General features: G+C 47.7%; 1 protein-coding gene across 1 annotated transcript in view; it reads right to left on the bottom strand.

Moving 5' to 3' along the window:
- Positions 1-27,554, bottom strand: part of CCDC68 (coiled-coil domain containing 68) — a 55,351-nt gene that overhangs the window by 4,875 nt on the left and 22,922 nt on the right. The window contains exons 2-8 of the mRNA XM_060236456.1: positions 24,491-24,633; positions 21,249-21,326; positions 16,423-16,560; positions 9,310-9,435; positions 7,318-7,446; positions 3,490-3,572; positions 3,079-3,184 (exon numbers count right to left, since the gene is read on the bottom strand). Coding sequence (XP_060092439.1) covers positions 3,079-3,184; positions 3,490-3,572; positions 7,318-7,446; positions 9,310-9,435; positions 16,423-16,560; positions 21,249-21,326; positions 24,491-24,613 — 783 coding nt within the window. The 5' untranslated portion in view covers positions 24,614-24,633. The remainder of the gene's footprint in view (positions 1-3,078; positions 3,185-3,489; positions 3,573-7,317; positions 7,447-9,309; positions 9,436-16,422; positions 16,561-21,248; positions 21,327-24,490; positions 24,634-27,554) is intronic.

Here is a 27,554-nt window from a genome sequence, read left to right as displayed (position 1 = left end):
GGGGGAAAGTGTAGGTGACTGGGGAAGGCAATGGCAAACCACCCCAAAAAAGTCTGCCGTGAAAACGTTGTGAAAGCAACGTCACCCCAGAGTCGGAAACGACTCGTGCTTGCACAGGGGACCTTTCTTTTCCTTTCCATTTAAGAACGTAAGAGAAGCCATGTTGGATCAGGCCAATGGTTGCTCCACTCCAACACTCTGTGTCACACAGTGCCCTCAGGAGGTCCACCAGCGGGGCCACAACTCAAGAAGTCTTCCTACTATTGGCCCCCGAGCACCAAGAATACAGAACATCATGACCCCAGACATAAGAACAGAAAAGAAGCCATGTTGGATCAGACCAATTGCCCATCCAATCCAACCCTCTGTGCCGCACAGCGGCCAAAGCACAGGTGCCTTCAGGAGGTCCACCAGTGGGGCAAGAATTCCAGAAATCCTCCCACCATTGGCTCCCTAACACCAAGAATACAGGGCATCACTGTATCCCGACTTTCTCCCCAATGGGGACTTAAGGCAGCTGGTATTATTATCCTGTCCGGGGAAGTCTGTGGGACTGAGTGTGTGACTGGTCCAAGGTCATCCATTAAGCTTTCACGGCAGGATGGGGACTTGAACCCGAGTCTCACAGATCCTCGTCTGACGCTCTAACCACTACACCAAACTGGCTGTAGAACACAGTACTCCAAATGCTACACAATGTGTGGCGTTCGTTTTGCCTAGGAGATCTTCTGCATTAATTTAAGAACCAAGACGATGTTTATTTATTTGATTAAAAAATGTACTAGACAAAACATAATGATCTTAAAATACATTATTGCAGGGGTGGAATTCTAGCAGGAGCTCCTTTGCATATTAGGCCACACTCCGCTGATGTAGCCAATCCTCCAAGAGCTTACAAAAAAAGAGCCCTGTAAGTTCTTGGAGGATTGGCTACATCAGGGGTGCGTGGTCTAATATGCAAAGGAGCTCCTGATAGAATTCCACCCCTGCATTATTGGCTGTTCAATAATATGCCTCAGCAACTGTGGTGTGTCAGACAGCACAGTACCTTAGTGCTCCAATGAATGCATTTATACAGATGTGGGCTAGAGACAAGATGAATCCATTTCTTACCATTACAGCAGAGAAGTGAGGAGAAGGAATTGGTTTTATAACCCACTCTTCACTAGCTGAAGAAGTCCTGGAGCAGCTTACAATCACCTTCCCTTCCTCTCCCGTAAACAGACACCCTGTGAGCCAAGCCCCTGGTCTGGGCAGGGAATCCCCCACCCCAGAGGTTCCCAACCCGTCGGCCCACATTGGGCCAGCGGGGGGAACCTCCCCCTGCATCACCAGCATGATGAAATCACCCGGAAGTGACATCATCAAAATGGCGGCGTGCACGCGGGGTATCATAGAGTTTTACCTCCCAAATGGCTAGAGCGTCTGGGAAAACCATAGAGTTTTCCCGGAAACACCTAGAGCAGTGCCGTGTGCACGCCGCCATTTTGACCCAGAAGTGACGTCATTTTGTCATGTGCACGCATTGAACGCACACAAATGTCCCCCACCGGGGCTTGAAGAGGACTTGGCAACCCTAGTTCCCTCTCAGTCGTGGAGTCTTGAGAGCAAAAATTCAACTTTGTGAGCTACTGGCATTACAGTTGTGAGCCACTGCATAAATTAGTGTGCTCTGGGGCCATCCTTCCTGAGCTAATACAAAAATGTGTGAGCCAGAGGCTAAAAAGCTGTGAGCTAGCTCACATGAACTCAGCTTAGGGCAGGGGTGTCGAACTCATTTTGTTAGGAGGGCCAAATCTGACATAAATGAGACTTTGTTGGGCTGGGCCTTGTATGTACTTATTTAACATTAGGTAGCAGAGATATAAACTTTATAAAGAACACAGACAAACACAATTAAAGGTTGCTATTTTTAAAAAACTTATCAAATGCTTAAAACTTTAGCACTCATTGGTCTTAAAGGTGCTTTCTTTGCATTTCTCCCATGGGATCCAAGAAACTGGGCAAAAGAAGCCTTCCTTCCCCAGAGGACCAAGAGGTGGAGGAGCCTCAGTCAATAGAAGGAAGAGAGGCTTGGCTAAGTAGCTCTGCAACTGAGAGAACCTGGAAAACCAAGCTATGCTTCCCCCCTTCCTTCCCAAGGGAGAAGCCTCAGCAAATGGAAAAAACAGGTTTTGCTCTGTAGCGCCTGTGCGATTGAGCAAGCCTTGCAAAGCAAGCTGTTATGCAGAAGGAAGCAAGAGAGAGGGAGAAGGAAGCAGATGACAGCCAGTCACTCGGGGGGCCTGATAGCTCTCCAAGGGCCTGATTCAGCCCCTGGGCCGCATGTTTGACACCCCTGGCTTAGAGGGAACATCGCCTGAGAGGTAGGCAGGGCTGAGAGAGCTCTGAGAGAACTGGGACTGGCCCAAGGTCAGCCAGCAGGCTTCATGTGAAGGAGAAGTGGGGAATCAACAAAATTCTCCAGATTAGAGTCCACTGCTCTTAACCACAACACCAAACTGGCTCTCTCTCCCTCTCGCTCTCTCTCCCTCGACTCTAAAGAAGCTGAGCTGAAGAAGGGCAGGTGTAGTAACTCACACTACAGTTCTAACAAGGCATCCCCCAAAAGTCAGAAGCAAGGGCAGTAAAGTACTGGGGCAGGTACTCCCCCCCAAATAGGGACAATCCCTAGCACAGAGGTGCCCAATGTGTTGTCCCCAATGGGCAACATTGTACCCACTGACACCTTTCCCAGTGCCTGACAAATATTTTCAAAAGTGGGTGGGGCTTTTGCCCTGCAAGACTCCTGACTGGCCTCTGGAGATTTGACTGGCTGTAGAGATATGCCAGAACGCTGTTTTGTCAGCGGCTGCCACCACAGCACAGGGATCTTCACTGTGTGACTGAATGTAAGCCAAGGCAGCCATTTTGTTGCTGGCTGTACCTCCCGTGGCAGCCATTTTGTGGCTGCACACATCACACTCAGTCAGAATTCCGAGGGGGCCCACAGGCTCATTAAAGCTGGGGACCTCTAGTAAACATGGAAAAGTGAAGAGATGCGCAGCGAGCCCTCCAGACGTCATCGGATTAGCTCACCTGATGAATCAAAGCATGTAAGTTTTGATGCTGAGAATGGATCAGGTGTTCCAGATGACTTATTTGCTCCTGGAGAGTAGAGATCTCTGTCTGGACTTTGACACAGCTGTCAAGAAAAGAAGAAAAGGAAGCATTAGGGGATAAGGAACCTCCAACCTGACTTCAGCTTAAGAATCTACATAAATATTACAGACAAATTCACCCTTTCTTAATAGCCAAGAGTACAGGTGGTCAGTAGGCTCTCTTAAAATGAACATCTGCTGCCCTAGTCCCACCTTTGGTTCTCCTTGTTTTAACGGCATTTATTATGCTATCCCTTATACAAAATAAAATGTTCAACAGCACACAGATTGCACCGTTCTTTCCGAGGGAAAAGCTGTCTCACGATTGAACACAAAAAGTTGTGCAAACCTGTTAGTGTCTTCTGCTTTCGACATCATCTGTTGCAGCTTCCCTTTTAATAACCGTTGCTTTTCTTTCAATGTCTTCTTTTCCTAAGAAACAGCAAAGTGATTACCAGCCTCGTGCAGAGCAGAACTTTCTTTGATATAAAAGCGTCGGGATTTTCCAAGCAGTGCAGGCGGAGATCAGAAGGGCACAATACTTTGTACGGCCTTAGCTTATCTCCAGTTGACTTTCCTTGCATGCAGTGGCCCTGATCCAACCTCAGATACGTGCTGCCTACACCCGTACAAGCACAGACAATTACCACACTTGACCAGAGGTGTACAAATTTGGCTCTGATCCCGGCATCAAACTTAAATGTCTCCTAACTGCAGCAGGAGACTCCGGCTTCCACGGAGAAGTGCCATTTCCACTCATTCTCTTTTCTCCCTGTACACCCATCCCATGACACATCTTAGTCCAGGGTTCCCCAACACTGTGCCCATGGGTACCATGGTACTGACAACACCTTTCCTGTTCCTCACCCAGTTTTTAAAGAAAGTGGGTGGGGCTTTCACTCAGAGTCGGATTAACAGTTAGGCCAAGTAGGCACTGGCCTATGGGACCCCATGCTTTTAGGGGCCCTGGGCCAGCTTCTCCCCCCACCCCACCCCGGTTTTCCTCCTGCTTGCAGCCCTCCCAGCCTGTATGCACAGCCAGCAACTGAGCTGCTCTTTGCCCGACTTGCCTGCTGCGGCTGATGCTGGCATCATTGCCAAGTCTGCCTCTCTCTGCCTCTCCCCCGCAGCTTTGTCAAAGGGGCTTTTGAAAAGGTGCCTACAGGCTGCAGTGGGGGCCACCGGCAGTGGGGTGGCTGCTCCAACTCAGACAATTTACAAGGAGTCCCCACACCCCGAGATTTTGACTGCTCAGGGGTCTCCACAGGGTTTAATCCAGCCCTGCTTTCACTCAACAAGGCTTCTGATGGGCTGCATGGATTTTTTTAAAAAATGTTGCTTCGGTAGCAGCTGCCAACATAGGATAGGGATCATTGCTGTGTAACTGACTGAATGTAAGTGTCAAGTTCCACATAGTCTTCATCTATGAACACTTCTCAGTAGTTAGCAGAGTAAGTTTAATTGCATGGTTAAAGCAGGTACAGAGAGCAAGATTCCTCTCGCTGAAACTGAGTCTCAAGGCCTCAGCCCTTACATATATAAGTTTGGGTTTGTCCGTTATACATTCAAAGTGCTAAGTGCCAAAATCTACCAACTGCATCTTCCCACTATCCCCCGTTAGCATTCCTAATTGCATCATTGAGCAAGAAACAAAAGTATATTCTCTGCGAATCGGATAACATAGGTTGACCTTGGTACCAGCGTATTGGATACATATATGGAGAAGAGATCCATCAGTGGCTATCTTGACTAATTTGTTATGAGGGCTGGATCTGATATAAATGAGACCTTGTTGGGATGTCAGGTTGGGCCGGGCCATGTGTATACCTATTTAAGATTAGGTAGCAGAGATATAAACTTAATAAAGGACACAAACAAACACAATTAAATATATATTTTTAAAAAACTTAAAACATGCTTAAAAAGTTAGCACTTCTTGGTATTGCAAAGCAAGATGTTATGCAGAAGGAAGCAAGGGAGAGGGAGAAGGAAGCAGATGACAGCCAGTTGCTCGGGGGGGGGGCTGATAGGAGCCCTCCGGGGGCTTGATTTGGCCCCCGGGGCTGCATGTTTGACACCCCTGATTTTGAGGTTCTGACACTCCACTCACAGGAGCTCCTGCCCAAAATGAGGCCTGGTTTGATCACTGCAGAACTATCAGTAGCCACAGAGACCAAATTTGATCAGAAAGTGCAGGGGACAAAATGCTTTGAAATAAAATGAAAAAGTAAAATAAAAGCAAGACCAAGCTGGTCCCAAAGTACAGAAAAACACCCTTTTTTGTCCTGTCATATAAAAAAGGCTTCACAATCTGGCTGTTTGACTGAGCCTCTATTAATGGAATGCGATCCCACTGCCTCCCACGTTAGAACGGAGCAGATGGCGATGCTTTAATTTTAAGTAATGCATTCATTGCGATAAACTTCTCATTGCTAATCACTGTTTACTATTAAGGAGGTGGTGTTTGTTCACTGCAAGCACTTGTGAATCAGGCGAGAACGCTGGAAGGGTTTTCGGGGGGGGGGGGAGTGGAGGGAAATGAAAAAAATTAGCTCATCTGCCTGCTGGAATTCTGAGGAACAGGAACCGAAAGAGTAGGTGTGTGTTCGCAAACTGTGCCAAAGTTGTCATCAGTTGGCTTCTTTCTTGCATTTAGCTGCCTTTCAGCCAACCAGTAAAATGATCAGAATTTTCTTTTTTTAATAAGATTCTCTGTGTACACTCACTTTACAAAATGGAACAGGCACTTTGACTCAGCTTCAACACAGCCAAGTTGACGGAGTTTGCTTCTGTGCTGCAGAAAGTCCCACGGCTCAGTAGCAGAGCATCTGTTTAGCTGCAGAAGGGCTTAGGTTCAACCTGGGGCATCTCAAGTTTAAGAGATCAGCTAGGAAATTATATGAAAAGACCACTTCCTGGGACTCTGGAGAGCTGCTGCTGGTCTGAGGAGACCATATTGACTCACAGGGCTTTTTTCGTAGCAGAAACTCCTTTGCATATTAGGCCACGCACCCCTGATGTAGCTAATCTTCCAAGAGCTTACAAGGCTCTTAGGACAGGGCCTACTGTAAGCTCCAGGAGGATTGGCTACATCACAGACAGTTTGGTATAGTGGTTAAGTGTGCAGACTCTTATCTGGGAGAACCGGGTTTCATTCCCCACTCCTCCACTTGCAGCTGCTGGAATGGCTTTGGGTCAGTCATAGATCTGGCAGAGGTTGTCCTTGAAAGAGCAGCTGCTGTGAGAGCCCTCTCCAGCCCCACCCACCTCACAGGGTGTCTGTTGTGGGGGAGGAAGATAAAGGAGACTGTGAGCCACTCTGATATTCAGAGTGGAGGGCAGGATATAAATCCAATATCTTCTTCTTCTTCATCAGGAGGGTGTGGCCTAATATGCAAAGGAGTTCCTGATACAAAAGAAGCCCTGTTGACCCTGATGGACCAAGGATCTGATGCAATACAAGAGACCTTCATATGTAGAAGATCCTATGAATATTCAAATATATTGGCTGATGCTCCTCCCCTTCCTGGTCTTCTGGGAAAGGAAGGAAAGAGCCAGAGCTTCCTTTGCCCAGCTCCCTGGATCCTGTGGGAGAGATACAAAGAAAGCACCTTTAAAACCAGGCCTCAGATTCAGCGGGAGCTCACAGGAGTACAGCTCCTGAACCTTCCAGAGAGTTCCACCTCCTCCTTCTGAGAGTTCCACCTCCTTGTCCATTGAATAGTATGTGCAGTTGCATCACTATCCCAGGATGAGCTCCACCACCTATTTTTCTACAAAATGACCGCTGTTTAAAACCAATGAGTGCCAATGTTTTAAGCGCTTTAAATTGTGTTTGTCTGCGGCCTTTATAAAGTTTATATCTCTGCCATCTAAACAGATACACACATGGCCCGACTCAACATGGCCTCATTTATGTCAGATGTGGCCCTCATGACAAATGAGTTTGACACCCCTGGTGTAGACAATACTGACTTTGATGGACAGATGGTTCAAGGCATCTTCATGTGGCTCAGTGGTGGAGCATCTGCTTGGTAAGCAGAAGGTCCCAGGTTCAATCCCCGGCATCTCCAACTGAAAAGGGTTCAGGCAAATAGGCGTGAAAATCACCGTTAACATAACACACTTCACCACTCTGGGGGCAAAGTTTGCGGCTCGCAAACCAGGTCAGACTAACCTCTTCCATCCTCTGGACTCGCTTCTCCAGCTCCTCAGTCTGGTTGTACTTTTCTTTAAGTGCCACATTCATTCGACTGAGGTTCTCCGTGCTTTGCTCTAACGTCTCTTCTTGCTCAGACTTACGTGCCTGAAATGGATGAAAAGTGGATAGAGAAGACCAAAGGAGAAGTAACCCTCGGAAGGGGTGACAAACAAAAACTTGCTGTCTTGCAGCCGCACAGCCTTCTTCTGTCTGCTCAGGGCAAGGCTGCCATCCACCGTTCAACTGGGACAAACAACAAGCTGATCCCGGCAAGCACTCAGACAGCAAGAAAAGCAGTGCTCTGTAAATCAGCTTGATGCTACCTACGCTAGCAGGAAGAGGGAGGTGGGCCTTATCCTAGCTGCAGTTGCCAGAACAGGAACGGACACCCCCCCCCCCCCCCCCGCCCCGCCATGTCCTTCATTAGGCTTGCCAGCTCCAGGTTGATAAATACCTGGAGATTTTTAGGGTAGAGTCTGAAAAGGGTGTGTTTTGGGGAACAGAGGGACTTCAATGGGGTGTAATGCCATAGAGTCCGCCTTCTGATGTGGCCATTTCCTCCTGGCAAACTGATCTCTTGTCACCTGGAGATCTCCCGCTATCTCCCTCCCCCTTGGTTCCAGCCCCACCCTCCTGTATCAACTGAGGCATCGTCCAGGTATCAGGCGTCTCCACTTCCTGTTCCCTGCTCAGTTGGGGTTGGCTTCCCAACCCAAGCATTACTTCTGGCAGGCTCTTTCCATGGTGCAGCCAGTTTGGTGTAGCAGTTAAGAGCAGCAGACTCCAATCTGGAGAGAACCGGGTTTGATTCCCCACTCTTCCACATGCAGCGGCTGGGTGACCTTGGGTCGGCCAAAAGTTCTCTCAGAGCTGTTCTCTCAAGAGCAGTTCTCAGTCAGGGCCCTCTCACAACCCAAAGGTGGCACAGCTCCCAGAGAGACAGAGAGGTTATTTTCAGACACACTTCAACTCTTCTGGTATCTAACAAAGGGAGCTTTGACTCTCCAAAGCTTATACCTTGGAAATCTTATTGGTCTTAAAGGCACCACTGGACACAAACTCTTGCTCTTCTACCAGCAATACCCTCTCTCTGGGTGTGAAGGGTCAACAAGTCACAGCGAACTTATGGCATCCCCAGCAAGGGGCTTTCAAGTCAAGGGAGAAGCAGAGGTGGTTTGTCATTGCCCTCCTCTGCAGAGTCTTCCTTGGTGGTCTCGCTTCCAAGCACCGACTCTGCTTAGTTCCCGTACCAACCCTGCTTAGCTTATTAGGCAACACCCTCCTGATGAAGAAGAAGATCCCAGCAAGGGGCATTTAAGGCAAGTGAGAAGCAGAGGTGGTTTGTAGGGGAGGGACGGTGGCTCAGTGGTAGAGCATCTGCTTGGTAAGCAGATGGTCCCAGGTTCAATCCCCGGCATCTCCGAGTAAAAAGGGTCCAGGCAAATAGGTGTGAAAAACCTCAGCTTGAGACCCTGGAGAGCCACTGCCAGTCTGAGTAGACAATACTGACTGTGATGGACCAAGGGTCTGATTCAGTATAAGCAGTTTCATGTGTTCAATCCCACCTACCTCACAGGCAGCAACCCCTCTAAGCTGAGTTAGTGTGAGGGACGGTGGCTCAGTGGTGGAGCATCTGCTTGGTACGCAGAAGGTCCCAGGTTCAATCCCCGGCATTTCCAACTGAAAAGGGTCCAGGCAAACAGGGATGAAAAACCTCAGCTTTGGGTCTGATTCAGTATAAGGCAGCTTCATATGTTCACCATTTTATCCTCACAACAGCCCTGTGAGAGTGTGTGACTGGCCCAAGGTCACCCAGTCACTTCCATGGCACAAGCAGGGATTTGAATCTAGGTCTTCCAGCTCTTAGTCCTAGTGTTGTTGTGGTAGGATACGCAGAGCTAGAATTAGAACCTGGCTCTTCCAGAGCCTACTGCGCCACTCAAACCACTGCACTGGCTGTGCCCTTACCTTTATGATCTGTATAACTCCTTCATGCCTTTTCCTAAGATTGCCGCAGCGCCGATTGTATTCTTCCTGGAGTACGCACGAAGCACTTTTGACAGACTCTAATCCAGCAGCTCTCGAAGCCTCGAGCTGGAAACGAAAACACCATCGCTCTAGTCAACACTTTAAATCACCCCTGTCATGAAAACAGCTTCAAGTGGGTAGCTATGCTGGTCTGCAGCAGAAGGGTTTATGTTCTTGCCAGGGGTCATTTTGTAAAAAAATAAGTGGTGGAGCTCATTAGCATAACCCATTAGCATATGCCACCCTCCCCCGCCAAAAGCAACCTGATACAAAAAAGGAGAGCCCTGGGCAAGTGAGGCCTGTTTGGGCTGGCTAGAGATTCAGCCAGCCCAAGCAGGCCTCACTCACCTGGGGCTTTCCTGGGCCATCTCCCCCACCCCAGTCAAAAGGCCAGCAAGCCACCAGCCACCCAAAATCACATAAGAAGTGGAGAAAGGGAGGCACTGGATTCTCCAGGGGTTAATAAGGGCTGCTGGGGATGTGGCAAAGCCCCTGGTGGCTGGCTGGCTGCCCGCTCTCCTAATCCAGGAATTGTTATGCAGCTGCACCTACTATCCAATGGACAAGGTAGGTGGGGAGGAAGAGGGGGAACCCTCAGAAAGGTTCAGGAGCTGTGTTCCTGTGAGCTCCTGCTGAATCTGAGGCCTGGTTCTTGCACTCTGCACCCTTGCTACTTGGGGCGCGGCAACTGTGGGAGGGCTTCTGGTGGTGGACCTCCTGATGGCACCTGGGTTTTAGCCACTGTGGGCAGAGTGTTGGGCTGGATGAGCTACTGGTCTGATCCAACATGGTTTCTCTTATGTTCTCTTATCTACAGCATAGATGAAGGAGCACGTTGCTGGGATCCCTTTGGAGCAAAGTTTCTGTGATTGCTCTTTGTCAATAGTGGATTTGTTACTGCATGTTTTTTTCCTTTACTGTTCTAAGCACACGGTTACCAGGGAGAAACGCCTTGCAAAAGAATTGCAAAACTATTTGGTCACTTCTAACACCCACAAACTGCAACCATTTTGCAGTGGGTTTTGTAAAGCCCTCAGGTGTCAAGATGACTCTTGCCATTCCCCCCCCCCTTCTCTGAAATACTTTCATTTCCCTGTGTCTCTGCTTTGCCTTGCTCCTATCTCTATGTAACCGCTACCACATTCTTTTCTGCCTGGTCTCAAGAGTTGCTGAAGTTGATTCCGTGCACACCTGCAAAGGGGCTGAGAAAGACTTGGGGGGGTGGGGACTGCTGCTTCCCGCTTTCCTTTGAAAATGTAACGGTTTCAGCCAAGGCAAAAACCCACTGAGCCAGTTTTCACAAAGTCCGTCCTGCCTTGGGCTGCCATGTATCAATAAATAGTTATTCATGAAATGGACTGTTTGTGATCATTAAACTGCTAGGGTCTGGACATCAGGGTTCATGTGGTGAAATCTATGGGGATGCCAGCCACCTGGTGGGACCTGCAGTCCTCAGGAATTCCGGCTCATCTCCGGACTACAGAGATCCATTTCCCTGAAGAAAATGTGTCTTTCTGTGGATAGAGAGAAGCCCCTTTGGATTCATTTATGAACTGTTATTAAGGACCTTCTCACATATTAACCTGTTCCACCCTGTGGTTGTTTTGCGGATTTTTGTCATAAATTGATCTGAATGTCTCAATAGGAATTAACATTGGAATTTTTGTGGTTCCAATGTTTACAGTGTGACTGAATCTTTAACTGTTTGTTATTAGATTACTTGTCACTGGGGCTGTGCCTTTTTTTTATTCCTTGCTCCTTTCCCATGATTCTCACTTCTGTTTCTATAATTCCCAATTGGGGGCAGAGGATCCCCTGGTTTGGAAACCCTCCCCCCCCCCCGCCGCCCCGCTTCAGAGTTATCAGAAAGCGGGAGGGGGGATGTTAAATGGCTGCTGGGCTCTCAGTTCCCATTTCATGTAGCAATATTCATAACCAGGAACTCATTAGGCCACACCCTCTGATGTCACCATTGTTTCATCCAGGCCTTTTTTGTAGAAAAAGCCTAGCTGGGACTTATTTGCATATTAGGCCACACCCCCTGGTGGCACCATTGTTTTATGCAGGCCTTTTTTATAGAAAAAGCCTAGGAGGAACTCATTTACATATTAGGCCACACCTCCTGATGCCAAGCCAGCCAGAACTACATTCCTGTTCAAAAAAAGCCCTGTTCTTAACTCTGCAAGGATCTGTAAATCAATATATAGTTCCCAATTTGACCTGATTTCAGTGCTCAGCATGTGGAAGCCCAGTGTCTGCTGCAATATTATACTACTACCACAAGGTGGCAGAAAACAAGTCTGTTCCCCTGGACACCGCATTCAACGTGTGGAGAGAGCTGACAGTCGTTCTTGAAAAATAATTTGACTGGAAATGTGCTGGAGAGACGTTTTAAATTGCAGTATGTCAGGATTAAGCACTTAAAATGCACATCACTTACTTCTTAGCCAGCTCGAGCCATCTGTGATGACAGTTGTTCAGGCTAATTGGGAGACAGAGTGGGATGGGAGACCATCCTTTGGAGAGGAGGGAAAGAATGGAGGAGGAGGAGGACAGGGAGCTTTTGAGGTGAGAGGAAATGGAGGGAAAGGGGTGTGTGGCCTTGGCTTGAGCCCTGGGCCTTGTACACACTTGCACCCCAGGGCAGAAGCTCCCCCTTTCAAAATAAACTGGCCAGGTGTCTCAGAGTGAGAGAAATAGGTGAGGCACTTTTGGAATTGCTTCTGGTGCCTTCAGGAGGCAATGCCTCCTAAATAGAGCCAGTTTGGTGTAGTGGTTAAGTGTGTGGACTCTTATCTGGGAGAACCGGGTTTGATTCCCCACTCCTCCACTTGCAGCTGCTGGAATGGCCTTGAGTCAGCCATAGCTCTGGCAGGACTTGTTCTTGAAAGGGCAGCTGCTGTGAGAGCCCTCTCAGCCCCACCCACCTCACAGGGTGTCTGTTGTGGGAGGAGAAGATATAGCAGATTGTAAGCCGCTCTGAGTCTTTGATTCAGAGAGAAGGGTGGGGTATAAATCTGCAGTCGCAGTCGTCTTCTTCTCCTTCTCCTCCGGCCCAAATGACTGCAGTAACTTACTGTCAAAGTTAGATAAGGAGGAGGAAGGGAGGGGAGGAAGAGAAATGAGAGATTGATGGGAAGATAGAAAGGCCTGTTGCTCCAGAGGGGCCTCTGAGGGCACTGCCCCCTGACCTTCAGGCAGGGCCCCCCCGACTCCCAGGGAACCCACTGGGGTGCAGCCTGCTTTTTGTCTTTTTGCCATGGCTGAGCTGGTAAAGTGTCACCAGCTGCAACCAGAGCCAGGAGAGCTGAGCAGGGCACAGTGTACTACAGAAGCAAAAGCGGCAGGTGGAGAGGAGGGAGGCAGAAGAGTGGGAGGCGCGTGGAATGGGCTGGGAAGGCAGATGGACCTGTTGGCTGCAAAATGCCAGGATGGGGGAGAGGGAGGTGGAAGGAAACTCCTCCCCCCCCCGCCCTGCTTACAAACAAGGTGCAGGCCAAGCTTTAGGGTTAGCTGCCTCGACTCGGACACTTTCAGAGCCTCCAGCTTTTGCCCCAACTTCTGAGAAGCGGTAAGCCCCACTGTGGATGGGAAAAGGGTGCCCCCTGACTTTTTAAACCCCCCTCTCAACTTTTAAAATCCTGGCTACAGCCCTGAAGATAGATTGAGAGGAAGACAGATTTAAGCATCAAGAGTCTTGGCTTGATTGACTCTTGGATAATTATACTCTCTAAATTTTATTGATCTCTGAAATGCTACTGGATTTGAATCAAACCTACTCCAAACCAAGATGGCTACCCTAAGAAACTAACCACTAAGAAGAAGAAGAAGAATTGCAGATTTATACCCCGCCCTTCTCCCTGAATCAGAGACTCAGAGCGGCTTACAATCAGAGCCGATTTGGTGTAGTGGTTAAGTGTGCGGACTCTTATCTGGGAGAACCGGCTTTGATTCCCCACTCCTCCACTTGCACCTGCTGGAATGGCCTTGGGTCAGCCATAGCTCTGGCAGAGGTTGTCCTTGAAAGGGCAGCTGCTGTGAGAGCCCTCTCCAGCCCCACCCACCTCACAGGGTGCCTGTTGTGGGGGAGGAAGGTAAAGGAGATTGTGAGCCGCTCTGAGACTCTTCGGAGTGGAGGGCGGGATATAAATCCAATATCTTCTTCTTCTTCTTCTTCTTCTATATCTTCTCCCCCCACAACAGACACCCCGTGGAGTGGGTGGGGTTGAGAGGGCTCTCACTGCAGTTGCCCTTTCAAGGACAACCTCTGCCAGCGCTATGGCTGACTCAAGGCCATTCCAGCAGGTGCAAGTGGAGGAGTGGGGAATCAAACCCGGTTCTCCCAGATAAGAGTCCACACACTTAACCACTACACCACTCCTATATCTTCTCCCCTCACAACAGACATCCTGTGAGGTGGGTGGGGCTGAGAGGGCTCTCACTAAGGTAAATGCAGGTCCACATCACCACTATCTGAGGGGATTGGATAAAAATATGGAGCAGAGGCCCATCAATGGCTATTAGCCATAGTGTGTGTGTGTGTGTGTGTGAATTGGCCACTGTGTGACACAGAGTGTTGGACTGGATGGGCCATTAGCCTGATCCAACATGGCTTCTCTTATGTTCTTATTGTGTTTTCAAGTTTATTCACTAGCTGCAATTAGGTTTAATCCTGGCTTGGGGTGACATATGAACACAGATGTCCCTGCTTCATACAGGTGTGCAGTACTAACTACAGAATTGTCTAGTCACAGTTAAGAAGAAGATATTGGATTTATATCCCACCCTCCACTCCGAATCTCAGAGTCTCAGAGGGGCTCGCAGTCTCCTTTATCTTCCTCCCCCACAACAGACACCCTGTGAGGTGGGTGGGGCTGAGAGGGCTCTCACAGCAGCTGCCCTTTCAGGGACAACTCCTGCAATAGCTATGGCTGACCCAAGGTCATTCCAGCAGGTGCAAGTGGAGGAGTGTGTTAACAGTCACTCAATACCTACCAATAGGGTACTGGATTCGCTTCAAGGTGCTGGTCATTACCTTTAAAGCCCTATATGGCCAGGGTCCTGCATACCTTAGGGACCGCCTTTCCCTGCACATGCCCCAGCGAGCACTTCGGTCCGGGTCTCAAAACCTGTTGACAGTTCCCAGCATCAGAGAAGCGAGGCTCAAAACAATGAGAGCCAGGGCCTTTTCCGTTGCTGCCCCTAGCTGGTGGAATGAGTTGCTGGAGGTGGTTAGGGCCCTGTGAGAGCTTTTAGAGTTTCGCAGGACCTGCAAAACGGCACTCTTCCGCCAGGCATTCACATGATGGTAACAACTGCAGCAACGGGACTGGTCCATAAGAACACCACCAATGGCCTATCCTACCACGCTACGGCGACCCTCAAACCTCCGAGTACAGTAACCACTAGAACTCAATCGCTGCCTGAAACTATTATAGTACCACCTCCAAAATGTTTTAAGCAATTGTTTTTATGTTTTGTTGTTGGTTTTACTGGTCACACTAATGTGTTTGTGTCGACCCTTGGTTTGTAAGCCACCCTGAGCCTGCCTTTGGCAGGGAGGGCGGGACATAAATTAAATAAATAATTGGGGGTTTTTTTTGCAGAATTAATCTGAATGCAACTAATCCTTCTATGTATCTGAATATGTCAGTATTGTTTACTCTGAATATTAGGCTACACCCCCCAGATGTAGCCGATCCTCTGAAAGCTTACAGGGCTCTTCTTACAGGGCCTACTGTAAACTCCGGGAGGATTGGCTACATCAGGGAGATGTGGCTTAATATGCAAATGAGTTAGGGTTGCCAAGTCCAATTCAAGAAATATCTGGGGACTTTGGGGGTGGAGCCAAGAGACTTTGGGGGTGGAGCCAGCAGCAAGGGTGTGACAAGCATAATTGAACTCCAAAGGGAGTTCCAGCCATCACATTTCAAGGGACTACACACCTTTTAAATGCCTTCCCTCTTTGGAAATAATGGATAGGGGCACCTTCTTTGGGGGCTCATAGAATTGGACCCCGTGGTCCAATCTTCTCAAAACTCGGAGAGTCTTTTGAGAGGAATCGGATGCTATGCTGAAAATTTGGTGCCTCTGCCTCAAAAAATAGCCCCCTCAGAGCCCCAGATACCTGCTGATCAATTCTCCATTATTCCCTATGGAATCGGTCTCCATAGGGAATAATGAGTGCCCAGCAGACATTTCCCTGCCCCCCCCTGCTTTCTGAAGACCCTGAAGTGGGAGGAGGGCCTCCAAACCGGGGAATCCCCTGCCCCCACCTGGGGATTGGCAACCCTAAAATGAGAAATGAGTCCCTGCTACAAAAATAGCCCTGCGTACTCTGACTGATAAAGGCTCTCCAGAATATAGGGTTGCCAACCTACAGGTGGTAGCTGAAGATTTCTTGGGATTACAACTGATCTGCGAACAACAGAGATCAGTTCACCTGGAGAAAATGGCCGCTTTGGAGAGAGGACTCTATGGCATTGTACCCCATTGAATTCCCTCCCCAAACCCTGCCCTCCTCAAGTTCCACCCACTGAATCTCCAGGTATTTCCCAACCCAGAGTTGGCAACCCTACCAGGATCTCGGACCGAGGTTTTCCACCTACAACTTGATTCTTTTAACTGAAGATGCTGGGAATTGAACCTGGGACCTTCTGCATATGTTATGTATGTGGACTGATGTATGTATGTGAACTGGTTTAGGTGTCCTGCCGGGCTCATTGGAGCTATACAAACAAAGCTTGGGGAACCGGGAACAATGGGCGGCAGGATCCAAATACCTGTCACCCTGCACCAATCACAGGGCCCCTACCGGTTTGAATGATCCAATAAGGTGCTTGCGTGGGAACCCAGAGTTGTATATAGTTTCGGCCCTGTTGACCGGTTCTCCAGTCTTGTTAGTGCAGCCAGCTACCTAATGAAGAGCTGTTATTCACTTCCACTTCGCCTCTTCAATTATTAGAACCCACTATATTATAGCATACAAAGCAGATGCTCTGTTATTGAGCCACAGTCCTTCCCCTAAGATGCACTCAAGAAAACTGGACGCACCTTGATCTGCAGCCATTCGTTTTCTTTGTTCACCCGTGACAGTTCTTGTTCCATTTCCTCCACCTTCTCCAGTGTCTTCGTGTAGCTGGAAACCAAGGCCTCTTGGTCAGATTCCAATGGAGATTCTTGGAAATGTGGCTAATGTGAATTAACATCAAGCATTAGTAGGTTTCCCCCTTTCCATTTGGTTACTGTTCCATGGCTTCTCTCTGTCTCACATTCTACTTAATTGCTTAATTAATTTTTAAATTGGCCCATGCAAATTTGATTCAATTGCCAGTACATTCTGGAGGGATTCAACAGATACATCCCAGCCCATTGAGGAAGAAGAGGAAGTAGTAGTAGTAGAGACTGAATTTATACTTTGCCCTTCACTCGGAGTCTCAGAGTGGTTTACAAACTCCTTTCCATTCCTCCCCCTACCACAGACACTCTAGGAGGTAGGTGAGGCTGAGAGAGCTCTTTCAAGAACTGCTCTTAAGAGAACAGCTTTGAGAGAACGGTAGCTGACCCAAGGTCACCCAGCAGCTGCATGTGGAGGAGTGAGGAATCAAACCTGGTTCTCCCAGATTAGAGTCCATGCTCCTAACCACTACACCAAACTAGCTCTCTTGCTCCAAAAAGTAGGGGGGTTTTTGAGCAGGAATGCCCAGGAATGCAGTTGCGGGCGGCTTGGTGTCAGGGGGTGTGGCCTAATATGCAAATGAGTTGCTGCTGGGCTTTTTCTACCAAAAAAGCCCTGCCAAAAAGGATTTTGCCATTGCACAGTTGCAAAGTGCACTCAAAGTGAATTGAAAGTGTATTACTTAGCGTGTGTGAAAGCACCTTAAAACACACCCCCAGCTCCCCAAATCTAAGTCGGTATGGGAAAATAAGATTTCTTAAGCATTTTCTGATTGATATAAACAATTTAACTAGAGGTTTCTGGCAAAGAACTCCCAAAGCAGATATGCAGATGAACTCAATGTGACAAAACTTCTGCCCCCCCCGCCCCCGGGTCTTTGTAGCCCCGTTGAACTGAGCCCCAAGAGAGATTCTCAGCAAAAAAACAAACCTCTTTCCTCTCTCAACCCATGGCAGTATCAAATATCATGTTCTATCAGCTCAGCTTCCCGGGGTTTCATATCTTGAAAGCATTAGCACAACAAACCTGATAAATAACAGCTTTTGATTCCCTCGGGAATGGGGTTTTTTTTTCCTGCCTACAAGATTAATTAGCGCTCAGAACACTGCAGAGGCAGAAAAGCAAACTCTTTCCGCCTAGGTCTGCAAACCGGTGGCATTCAATTGCTGAAAGCCGAAGCTAATTCCTTCACATTCGTTGTAATGAACATTCAACTCGCTCTGTGGCTAAAAAGGCCATCGGACCCGCTGGCTAATGAGTAGGTCTGTGATGCAGGGCAAAAGGTGATTTGGAGCATTTCACTAGAACAACAAAAAATGTGTGAAAGGGTCCTTCGGGGGCAAAAGCTCAGAAAAGGTCAAGCAGCCCGGTGCTGCTTAATTCGGGGTCTTTTGCAGCTGTTTCATAAATTGGAATTACGTACTGTTTTTATTTAGAGGGGTGGTTTTTTTTGTCCAATTGCTTTCCTGTTTAACATAGGTAGCAAACAAAGCACTTTTAGCAGAGGAGCAATTAAACATTTAATATCTGCACATTACAGCGAAAATATCCAAAGCCTGGTTGCTGTCAGCATTTCTGTCTGAATGCTGGCCGTTCTAGATGGTCCCTATTTTGACTGTGAAAAAAAGAAAATTGCTCATGAAATTCTGGCTCAGCCTTACGGTTGCCAAACTCCAAGTTGGGTCTGGAGTTCCCCCAGAATTCTAACTGCTTTCAAGACCACAGAGATTAAGAGAAAATGGCTGCTATGGAGGGTGAGCTCTATCTGCTTCATACCTCACTGAGGCCCTTCCCTTCCCCAAACTCCACCCCTTCACTGACTCCACCTCCAAATCTCTACAACCTTCCCAAGCTGGTGCTGACAACACTAAAGTAAAGGTAGTCCCCTGTGCAAGCATCAGTCGTTTCCGACTCTGGGGTGACGTCGCATCAGGACGTTTTCACAGACTTTTTACGGGGTGGTTTGCCATTGCCTTCTCCAATCATCTACACTTTACCCCCAGCAAGCTGGGTACTCGCTTTATTGACCTCGGAAGGATGGAAGGCTTACTCAACCTTGAGCTGGCTACCTGAATCCAGCTTCCGCCAGGATCAAACTCAGGTCGTGAGTAGAGCTTGGACTGCAGTACTGCAGCTTTATCACTCTGTGCCACGGGGCTCAGCCTTAATTATTTATAAGCTACCAAAGTCAAATCAGAACAAAACTCTTCTGCTCTCCGTTCTCCTGTAGGTATTTAGCCTGGGTATGGCCGCTGGAAGGGGAACAGCTCAACCAGCTGAGATCCACCCAACATGTTGGAATTTCGTTGCCATGATTTTGTCTGTCTAAAGCATACTTTTGTGCTTCTGTGTAAGTTGCCTTGAGTTCCCAATGGGGAAGAAGAGTGGAGCAGAAACATTTAAAGAAGGTTAAGTTGATCAATAATGGCCAAAATGTGCAGGGCCAGAAGGTTTTTTAAAGCTATTTCATTTCTGGAGTGTTACTGAATAAAGAAAATATCCTGTTATAGATTAGATTATTGTAGAAGTATTCTAGGATTCCTTTAAATATCTCAGGAGAGCCAGTTTGGTGTAGTGGTTAAGTGTGCAGACTCTTATCTGGGAGAACTGGGTTTGATTCCCCACTCCTCCACTTGCACCTGCTAGCACGGCCTTGGGTCAGCCATAGCTCTGGCAGAGGTTGTCCTTGAAAGGGCAGCTGCTGTGAGAGCCCTCTCCAGCCCCACCTGCCTCACAGGGTGTCTGTTGTGGGGGAGGAAGGTAAAGGGGATTGTGAGCCGCTCTGAGACTCTTCGGAGTGGAGGGCGGGATATAAATCCAATATCTTCATCTACCTCACAGGGTGTCTGCTGTGGGGGAGGAAGGTAAAGGGGATTGTGAGCCGCTCTGAGACTCTTCGGAGTGGAGGGCGGGATATAAATCCAATATCTTCATCTATCTCACAGGGTGTCTGTTGTGGGGGAGGAAGGTAAAGGAGATGGTGAGCCACTCTGAGACTCTTCGGAGTGGAGGGCGGCGGGATATAAATCCAATATCTTCATCTACCTCACAGGGTGTCTGTTGTGGGGGAGGAAGGTAAAGGAGATTGTGAGCCGCTCTGAGACTCTTTGGAGTGGAGGGCGGGATATAAATCCAATATCTTCTTCTTCAACAAACGTCCTGAACTGGGTAGCCCAGGCAGGCCTAATCTCATCAGACCTCAGAAGCTAAGCAGGTCTGAACCAGGTTCCAGCGGAGGATCCCCCGTTTTTACAGGCTTCTCCCCGCCCCCAGCCAGCTGGCCAGCGGGGGAAGCCCCACCCCCCACAATCACCATGTAGTTTTAGAGCTCCTGCAGGTCCATTTTTAAAATATGTGCCTTTAAGGCTCAGCAGGAAGCAGGAAACAGGAAGGGCTTTGGAGAACGGCCCCTCCCTTTGTTTTGCTTTCGTTTTCAGATCAAGTAAAGTTCTGCAGGAACAAGACCCAGTAAGTATTTTTGTGTGTGAGAGAGGGAGGGGGCAGGGGATTCCCTGGTTTGGAGGCCCTCCCCCCACTTTAGAAAGCGTGGGGGGGAGGGAAATGTCTACTGGGCACTCTGTTATTCCCTATGGAGAACGATTCCCATAGGGAATAATGGGAAATTGATCCGCGGGTATTAGGGGCTCTGGGGGGGCTGTTTTGAGGTAGAGGCACCAAAGTTTTAGTATAGCATCTAGTTCCTCTCCCCAAAATACCCCCCAAGTTTCAAAATGATTGGACCAGGGGGTCCAATTCTATGAGCCCCAAAATGTGGTGCCCCTATCCTTCATTATTTCCTATGGAAGAAAGGAATTTTAAAAGGTGTGCTGTCCCTTTAAATGTGATTGCCAGAACTCCCCTGGAGTTCAATTATGCTTGTCACACCCTTGTTCCTGGCTCCACCCCCAATGTCTCCTGGCTCCACCCCCGAAGTCCCCAGATATTTCTTGAATTGGACTTGGCAACCCTAGCTCTAAGGAATACCAGGGCCGAAGCAGGCTGCATTGAGCCACTTCTCCGAACTTCCTCCATGCCCCAACAGGGTTCGCCAAAAGTCACCATGACTTACAGGGATGCATGTACACACGCGCACAAACCACAAAAGATATCCCCCCCTGTTAGAAGTATGATGCATTCAGCAGAGTAACGTAGAGAAAACTAGGCACACGATTTAGCTTTAAACAAAGTATTTTACTTGTCTAGTGAGGGAAGGGAATAACTTGGAGTTCTCCAAAACAACAAAGGATTTAATATCCTATGTGACTCCTTAACTACATGTTGACTCTCTCAAGTCTAAACTGCAACTGCATGGAGATCTGAGGGCTAGAGACAAAGGGCCATAAATGGTAACCTAAAGCTTTCCCTCAGACCAACCCCAAAAGTATTGAATAGCCAATTAGGGCTTTCCTTTACAAGTCACTATGCATATTGACCCCTAGCCTCTGGCGAGAAATACATGGAGACATTCTGATAGATCCTTTCACTGATTGGCTAAATATCAGCATGCATAAACAAATAATTAACTCGTGATGACAGGAAGTGAAGTTGCCAAAAACCCAACACCCTCCCCCCAATTGCAACGAGCTATCTATGATGTTGATATTTTGGAGATACGCCACATTTATTTGCATTAATATCTCGGTCCGTGAAGCACGACAGACACAGCTTGGCCCATTTTTTCAGTACTAGAAGCCTCCCTTACCTTTGAATCTAGAATGCCATTTGCAAGTCCGCGGTTTTTACACAGCAGGGGCTGAACTTTAGCTAGAGTGGATCTGATCTGTCGGAAGAAAACAAAACGTCATTAGGTTTCAATACACTGTTCTTGGAAGTCTATTGGTTAACTGTACATTCTGGGGCAAGTGCTAGAACAGGGATGTGCAAACAAGAAGACAAATAAATGAGGGGAGAGGGAGAGATGGAAAGAAAGTAATTTTAAATGAATTCTCCAAGCTGCTGGCTGACTTGGTTTGAATAAGTGATTTAAAGAGATTTTTAATGCCTTCTCCAAACTGGCCAGTGCGGGGGGGGGGGGAGGGAGGGCTTTGAGAGACACACAATATACGTGGAAAAGCCACATGTGGCTCCGGAGCCACAGTTTGGTCACCCCTGTGCTAGAGCATGCTGTCATGCGATGATGTCACTTCCTTTGATGCGATGATGTCACTTCCTGGTTGTGCCAGAAGCGGCATCATCACACCAGGGATGCCAGTCATGCCCTGTCAGTTCACCTGCCATTTTCCTGAGTGGTGGCAGACTGTAATGGTGGGGGGAGGAGATCTACCACCAGTGGGAATGTGTCAGTCCTACATCTGAGGCAAGTTTCTTAAACTATGTGGCAGAGGAAATCAGTCAGCTCACATGTTGGGGGTGGGGATAATTCAAAAACAAGAATACTCTGCACCACTGACGAACAAACATGCCCAGGACTGCTGCCCGGGCTGTGACAGCAAGCAGAAAGAGCATAATAATAATAAGACCGCAGATTTACACCCTGCCCTTCTCTCTGAATCAGTCTCAGAGCGGCTTACAAGCAATCTCCTATATCTTCTCCCCCCACAACAGACACCCTGTGAGGTGGATGGGGCTGAGAGAGCTCTCTTTCAAGGACAACTCCTACGAGAGCTATGGCTGACCCAAGGCCATTCCAGCAGCTGGAAGGGGAGGAGTGGGGAATCAAACCCGGTTCTCCCAGATAAGAGTCTGCACACTTAACGGCTACATCAAACTGGCTCTCCAGCTATGCTGGATCAGACCACTGGTCCATCTAGTCCAGCATGTGCCTTCCATGCAGTGGCCAATCCATTGCCCCAGAGAGTCAACAAACTGGACACAGTAGCAAGGCATTACCTCCTAACACTTTTATTTATTGCCTCTGGATAGGGAAATTCCCTTTGGTCATCATGCCTAGGCCATGGACCTCTCTTCCCTTGAATCTAACTCCATTTTAAAGATCTTCCCTACTAATGGCTATCGCTACATGCCCTGCCACTGAATCCTACAATCTACTCATTAAGAAGAGAAGAGCAAAAAGGGTAGCAGGCAAAATTTCAAGGCAGCGCTCACATCCTTTTGGGCATAAATCTGGACAACATTATATATGCTTAGGATAAGCACAACCCTACCATTTTTATTTATTTATTTAGTAGGCATATATTCCACCCTTTCCTATAATGGGCTCAGGGCAGATTTCAACACAAACTGAACAATAAAAATCTAAAATTTAAATTTAAAACAATACAATAGAAACCAAAACAATAGAACTTTTCACGGCAAATCTGGGGTCATCAATAAGCATACCTCAAAAGGGAGCCAAAGCCCATCCAAGCTTTCTAACAATTTGTACCCAAAGAATACACTATAACTCTGTTTAGGATTGTACTGTACAGAGTGTTTGAAACCAGAGTATTCTTTGGGTACAAATAACTTATACCCTTCTAAACCGGTTGGTTCCAGTGGACTTTGAAGGGTGTAACTCTGCTTATCTCTTGGATTCACATATAAAAAAGAAATATGTGGAAAAGCTCATTAGATTAGAGAAATAAATTTGTCATTGCAAGAGCGAGAGAGAGAGCGCAAGCCAGGGAATGAGTTTGCAGCTACTGGAAGCCCCTAATTGAAGCCCAGATATTTCCAGTTATTATTTTAGGCATTTTTTTACCATACCATCTAATGAAGGTTGTCAGTTTGCATGTTGCAAACTGCAGTTTTTAGAAAGGTGATATAAAAATGCTACACTAGAGCAATGTTTATGCACATGTAGTATGCCCAAAACTTGAAAGTAATTCCAGATATGGAGCCTATATGTAAGTCTGTAGCGGAAAATAAAACCAACACAGGCAACTTCAAGATGGGTGGGTGTAAAATGAGCTCTGACTCACAGAAGTTTGTACTGGAATGAATTTGGTTAATCTGTTTTTCAAAACTGACAGCCTTTGTCATTATGTAGGTCACTATCCTAATTAGACACGCCAAGACAGAATCTCCTTGAAAAGCTATGAATACAGGACAGTCAAGTTGCTCTTACTGATAAGATTAAGTTTCTCCTTTGTGGTGTTCATGCCCTTAGCGGACTGGTAGCTAGAACTGTTGTATAGACACAGAGAAAGTCAGGAAGGAATTTATGGGGGATTTTATGGTTGACGCTCCAAGCTGGGTTTGCGGGGTGGTTTGCTTTTTTGAAAACTATTTTACTGCTTTACACATAATTCACTGTTACACTTTTTGTGGTCAAAATTCTTTTTGGCTAACCAAAAACCTGAACAAAACAAGCAAACAAACCTAACAGAAAAGATTTATTAAATGATATTGGATAACTTCATGGCTGATCTGAAACCAGGTCTCCCCAATACTCTATCCACAATTTCACACCAACATAGGTTCAGTATTTTTCCATTCTGAGCCACTGGAACGGATCCCAGAGGAGGGTGACGAAGATGGTGAGGGGTCTGGAGACCAAGTCATATGACAAAAGGCTGAAGGAGCTAGGTATGTTTAGCCTGGAGAGGAGGTGGCTGAGAGGTGATATGATTATCACCTTCAAGTACATGAAAGGCTGTCATATAGAGGATCGTGCAGAATTGTTTTCTGTCACCTCAGAAAGTAGGACCAGAACCAATAGTTGAAATTAAATCAGAAGAGTTTCCGGCTCAACATTAGGAAGAACTTCCTGACAGAGCAGTTCCACAGTGGAACAGGTTTCCTCGGGAGGTGGTGGGCTCTCCTTCCTTGGAGGTTTTTAAACAGAGGCTAGATCACCATCTGACAGCAATGCTGATCGCGTGGACTTTGGGGAGATATTTCTGAATTTCCAGCATTGCGCAGGGGGTAGGACTTGATGACCCTGGATGTACCTTCCAACTCTATGATTCTGCTGTGGGATATTGTGGGGAAACATGGTATAAATATTTTAATCAATTAAAATACATTCATATAACATCCTACCTGTTTTATGTATTCAGTTTCTTCAGTAATCTCAGAAGCAGTGGATCCATACAGGAGATAATTACCCTCCGTCCCCCGGTCCTCTCTCAAGACATGCTGGGTCAACACTAGAGTGGTGGTCATTATTAGGGCTTTGGGGTGTTCTGCATGCAAAGACCAAAAATGCTGATTAAATATTCTTCTATGGGACAAGCTCCAAGTCCAACCAGTAAATCATGCCTCTTGACAGTCAGACGATACAGGAGAAGCAAATCATGATGAAAGAGAATGATCAAAATGTATATTTAAATGTAGGAGAGGAGATCTTTATATATATTTATACTTCATTGTTTCATATTTTCTATATATTATTTCCTTTCTTTATTTCTCTGTCCTTTAAAGTCAAATAGAAATCTCTGAAAACAAAAAAAAATATTAACACATTATGTTAATAGAAAACTGTTTCCTTCCAGCTCTCAAAATGGCTCTGTTGTGCAAAAACACCTGTGGTTTAGGTCCAATTTACTAACCCCTCCCTTATGTCTTCTTAAGAGTCATTCGCAGGGATGGAATTCTAGTAGGAGCTCCTTTGCATTTCAGGCCACACACCCCTGATGTAGCCAATCCTCCCAAGAGCTTAGGAGGCTCTTTTTGGTAAGCTCTTGGAGGATTGGCTACATCAGAGGTATGTGGCCTAATATGCAAAGGAGCTCTTGCTAGAATTCCATCCATTAACTAAAAGCATCCTCTTGAGTTGATCACTCCAAGTTAGAAGAACTGAAATGGAGATAAAGTATTATGGGCTACAATACCTCTCTCATACAGATATCTCTCATTCAGAGGCACTAAACCTCTGAATCCCAGAGCCAGGAGGCAACATCAGGGAAGGCCTCAGCCTCTGTGCCCTGTTGCTGGCCATCCAGAGGAACTGGTTGGCCACTGTGTGAGACAGGATGCTGGAGTAGTCAGAACACTGGTCTTATCCAGCAGGGCTCTTCTTATATTCTTATACCACCCTCAGCTCTCTGTTGAAAGTGGTATGAGAGGGGTATCATAGCCCATAGCATTCATAAGAACATAAGAGAAGCCATGTTGGATCAGGCCAATGGGCCATCCAGTCCAACACTCTGTGTCACACAGTGGCCAAAAAAACTCAAGTGCCATCAGGAGGTCCTCCAGTAGGGCTAGAAGCCCTCCCACTGTGCCCCCCCCCAAGCACCAAGAATACAGAGCATCACTGCCCCAGACAGAGAGTTCCAACAATAAGCTGTGGCTAATAGCCACTGATGGAGCCCTGCTCCATATGTTTATCCAATCCCCTCTTGAAGCTGTCTATGCTTGTAGCTGCCGCCACCTCCTGTGGCAGTGAATTCCATCATTCACATTTGTGTCCTATCAAGATGATGCGTCTACTGCATCACACAGATGTAAACCTCAAATAGATGTAGAACTTACTCAGACAGCAACAACACAGGGACAAATAAATAACTGAAGGTCCACGCCTACCGCCACTTTTGATTCTCTGAATAACCATTTTTGCAGCAGATAACTGAAAGCAGTTGTGGCATCCCTTTCCTGGAAACTTTTCAAAACCTAAACGTCCATTGGAAGCCTTGTGAAGCCTTTTACTTATTCCTTATATTTATCGTGCCCTTTCTTAGGGGTCGTTTTGTAGAAAAATAGGTGGTGGAGCCAGCCCCGTAGCCAGAAATTTTGGGGTGGGGGGCCCAGGACATAAAATTTTGGGTGGGGGGAGCGTGGAGGTTGGCTGCTTCTTCCAGCCTCTGAGTCCCAGCTCTCTCTCTCTGATGCTCTTGGGGGTGGGAAGAGCCTGGAGAGAGCAGCAGCGGCGAAAACAGGTGTGTGAGGAGAGCTTGGGAGGCAGGGAAGAGACTGGGGAGAGCAGTGGCGACAAAAACGGGGCTGCGGGCAGTGCAGGGAGAGCGGGAGAGGCAGGGAAGAGCCCGGGGAGAGCAGCAGCAGTGAAAACGGGGCTGCGGGGAGAGGAGGGGAGGCAGGGAAGAGCTCAGGGGGAGCGGCGACAGCGAAAATGGGGCTGCGGGGAGAGCTTGGGAAGCAGGGAAGAGCCTGGGGAGAGCAGCAGCAGCAAAAACAGGGCTGGCAGGAGAACGGGGAAGGCAGATGGGCCGTGGGGAGAGCCTGGGGAGAGTGGCTGCGGCAAAAACAGGGCTGCGGGAAGATGGGGGGAGGCAGGAACAGGGGGGGAAGAGCTTGGGGAGAGTGGTGACAGCTGCGAAAATGGGTCGCAGGGAGAGCAACGGGGAAAGGAGGGGCCACACAGGTGGAAGGGGGGGTTGGTTGGAGGGGCTGTGCCTCCCCAGGCCCCACCATGGCTACGGGCCTGGGTGGAGTTCATCCAGGGATTGTTATGCAGCTGCACCTACTATTCAAAGGACAAGGAGGTGGAACTCTCAGGAGGAGGAACTCAGAAAAGTTCAGGAGCTGTGCTCCTGTGAGCTGCCACTGAATCCAAGGTCTGCCCTTCTCCAAAAATCCCAAAGTACCACATATCCATTTTGTCCCCACCTCTGGGTTAGGCCCAGAAAGAGACTTGACTAAATTCAGCCAGCAAATATCACAGCAGAATGAGGACATGACCTTTGGTGTTCTAATCCAACACTTTAACCACCACATTAATGGGTTTTTTTGTAGCAGGAACTCCTTTGCATATTAGGCCACACACCCCTGATGTAGCCAATCCTCCTGGAGCTTACATTAGGCCCAGCACTAAGAGCCCTGTAAGCTCTTGGAGGATTGGCTACATGGGCGGGGGGGGGGGTGGCCTAATATGCAAAGGAGTTCCTGGCTTTTTTGGCCCAATACACTCTTATGTAAAGTCCTCTTATTTAAGGTCTGATATTGTGAATTGTGACTGGGACCCTGTCACAGTGATGGACTGTTTAAATTCAACTGCATGACAGGGTCAATATATGTATAAGACAGTTTGTAATTCACAATATCAGACCTTAAATAAAAGGACTTTAAATGAGAGAGTCCTGCAGGGAATGCTTATAGCTATTGTGGGCTTTTGGGGAGTGGTTGTGCGGAGAGCCAGTTTGGTGTA

This window comes from Heteronotia binoei, chromosome 4, assembly GCF_032191835.1.
Source record: "Heteronotia binoei isolate CCM8104 ecotype False Entrance Well chromosome 4, APGP_CSIRO_Hbin_v1, whole genome shotgun sequence".
NCBI classification, from domain to species: Eukaryota; Metazoa; Chordata; class Lepidosauria; order Squamata; family Gekkonidae; genus Heteronotia; species Heteronotia binoei.
Note: the sequence above shows the minus strand (reverse complement) of the source record. Positions and strands in the feature narration are given on the sequence as shown.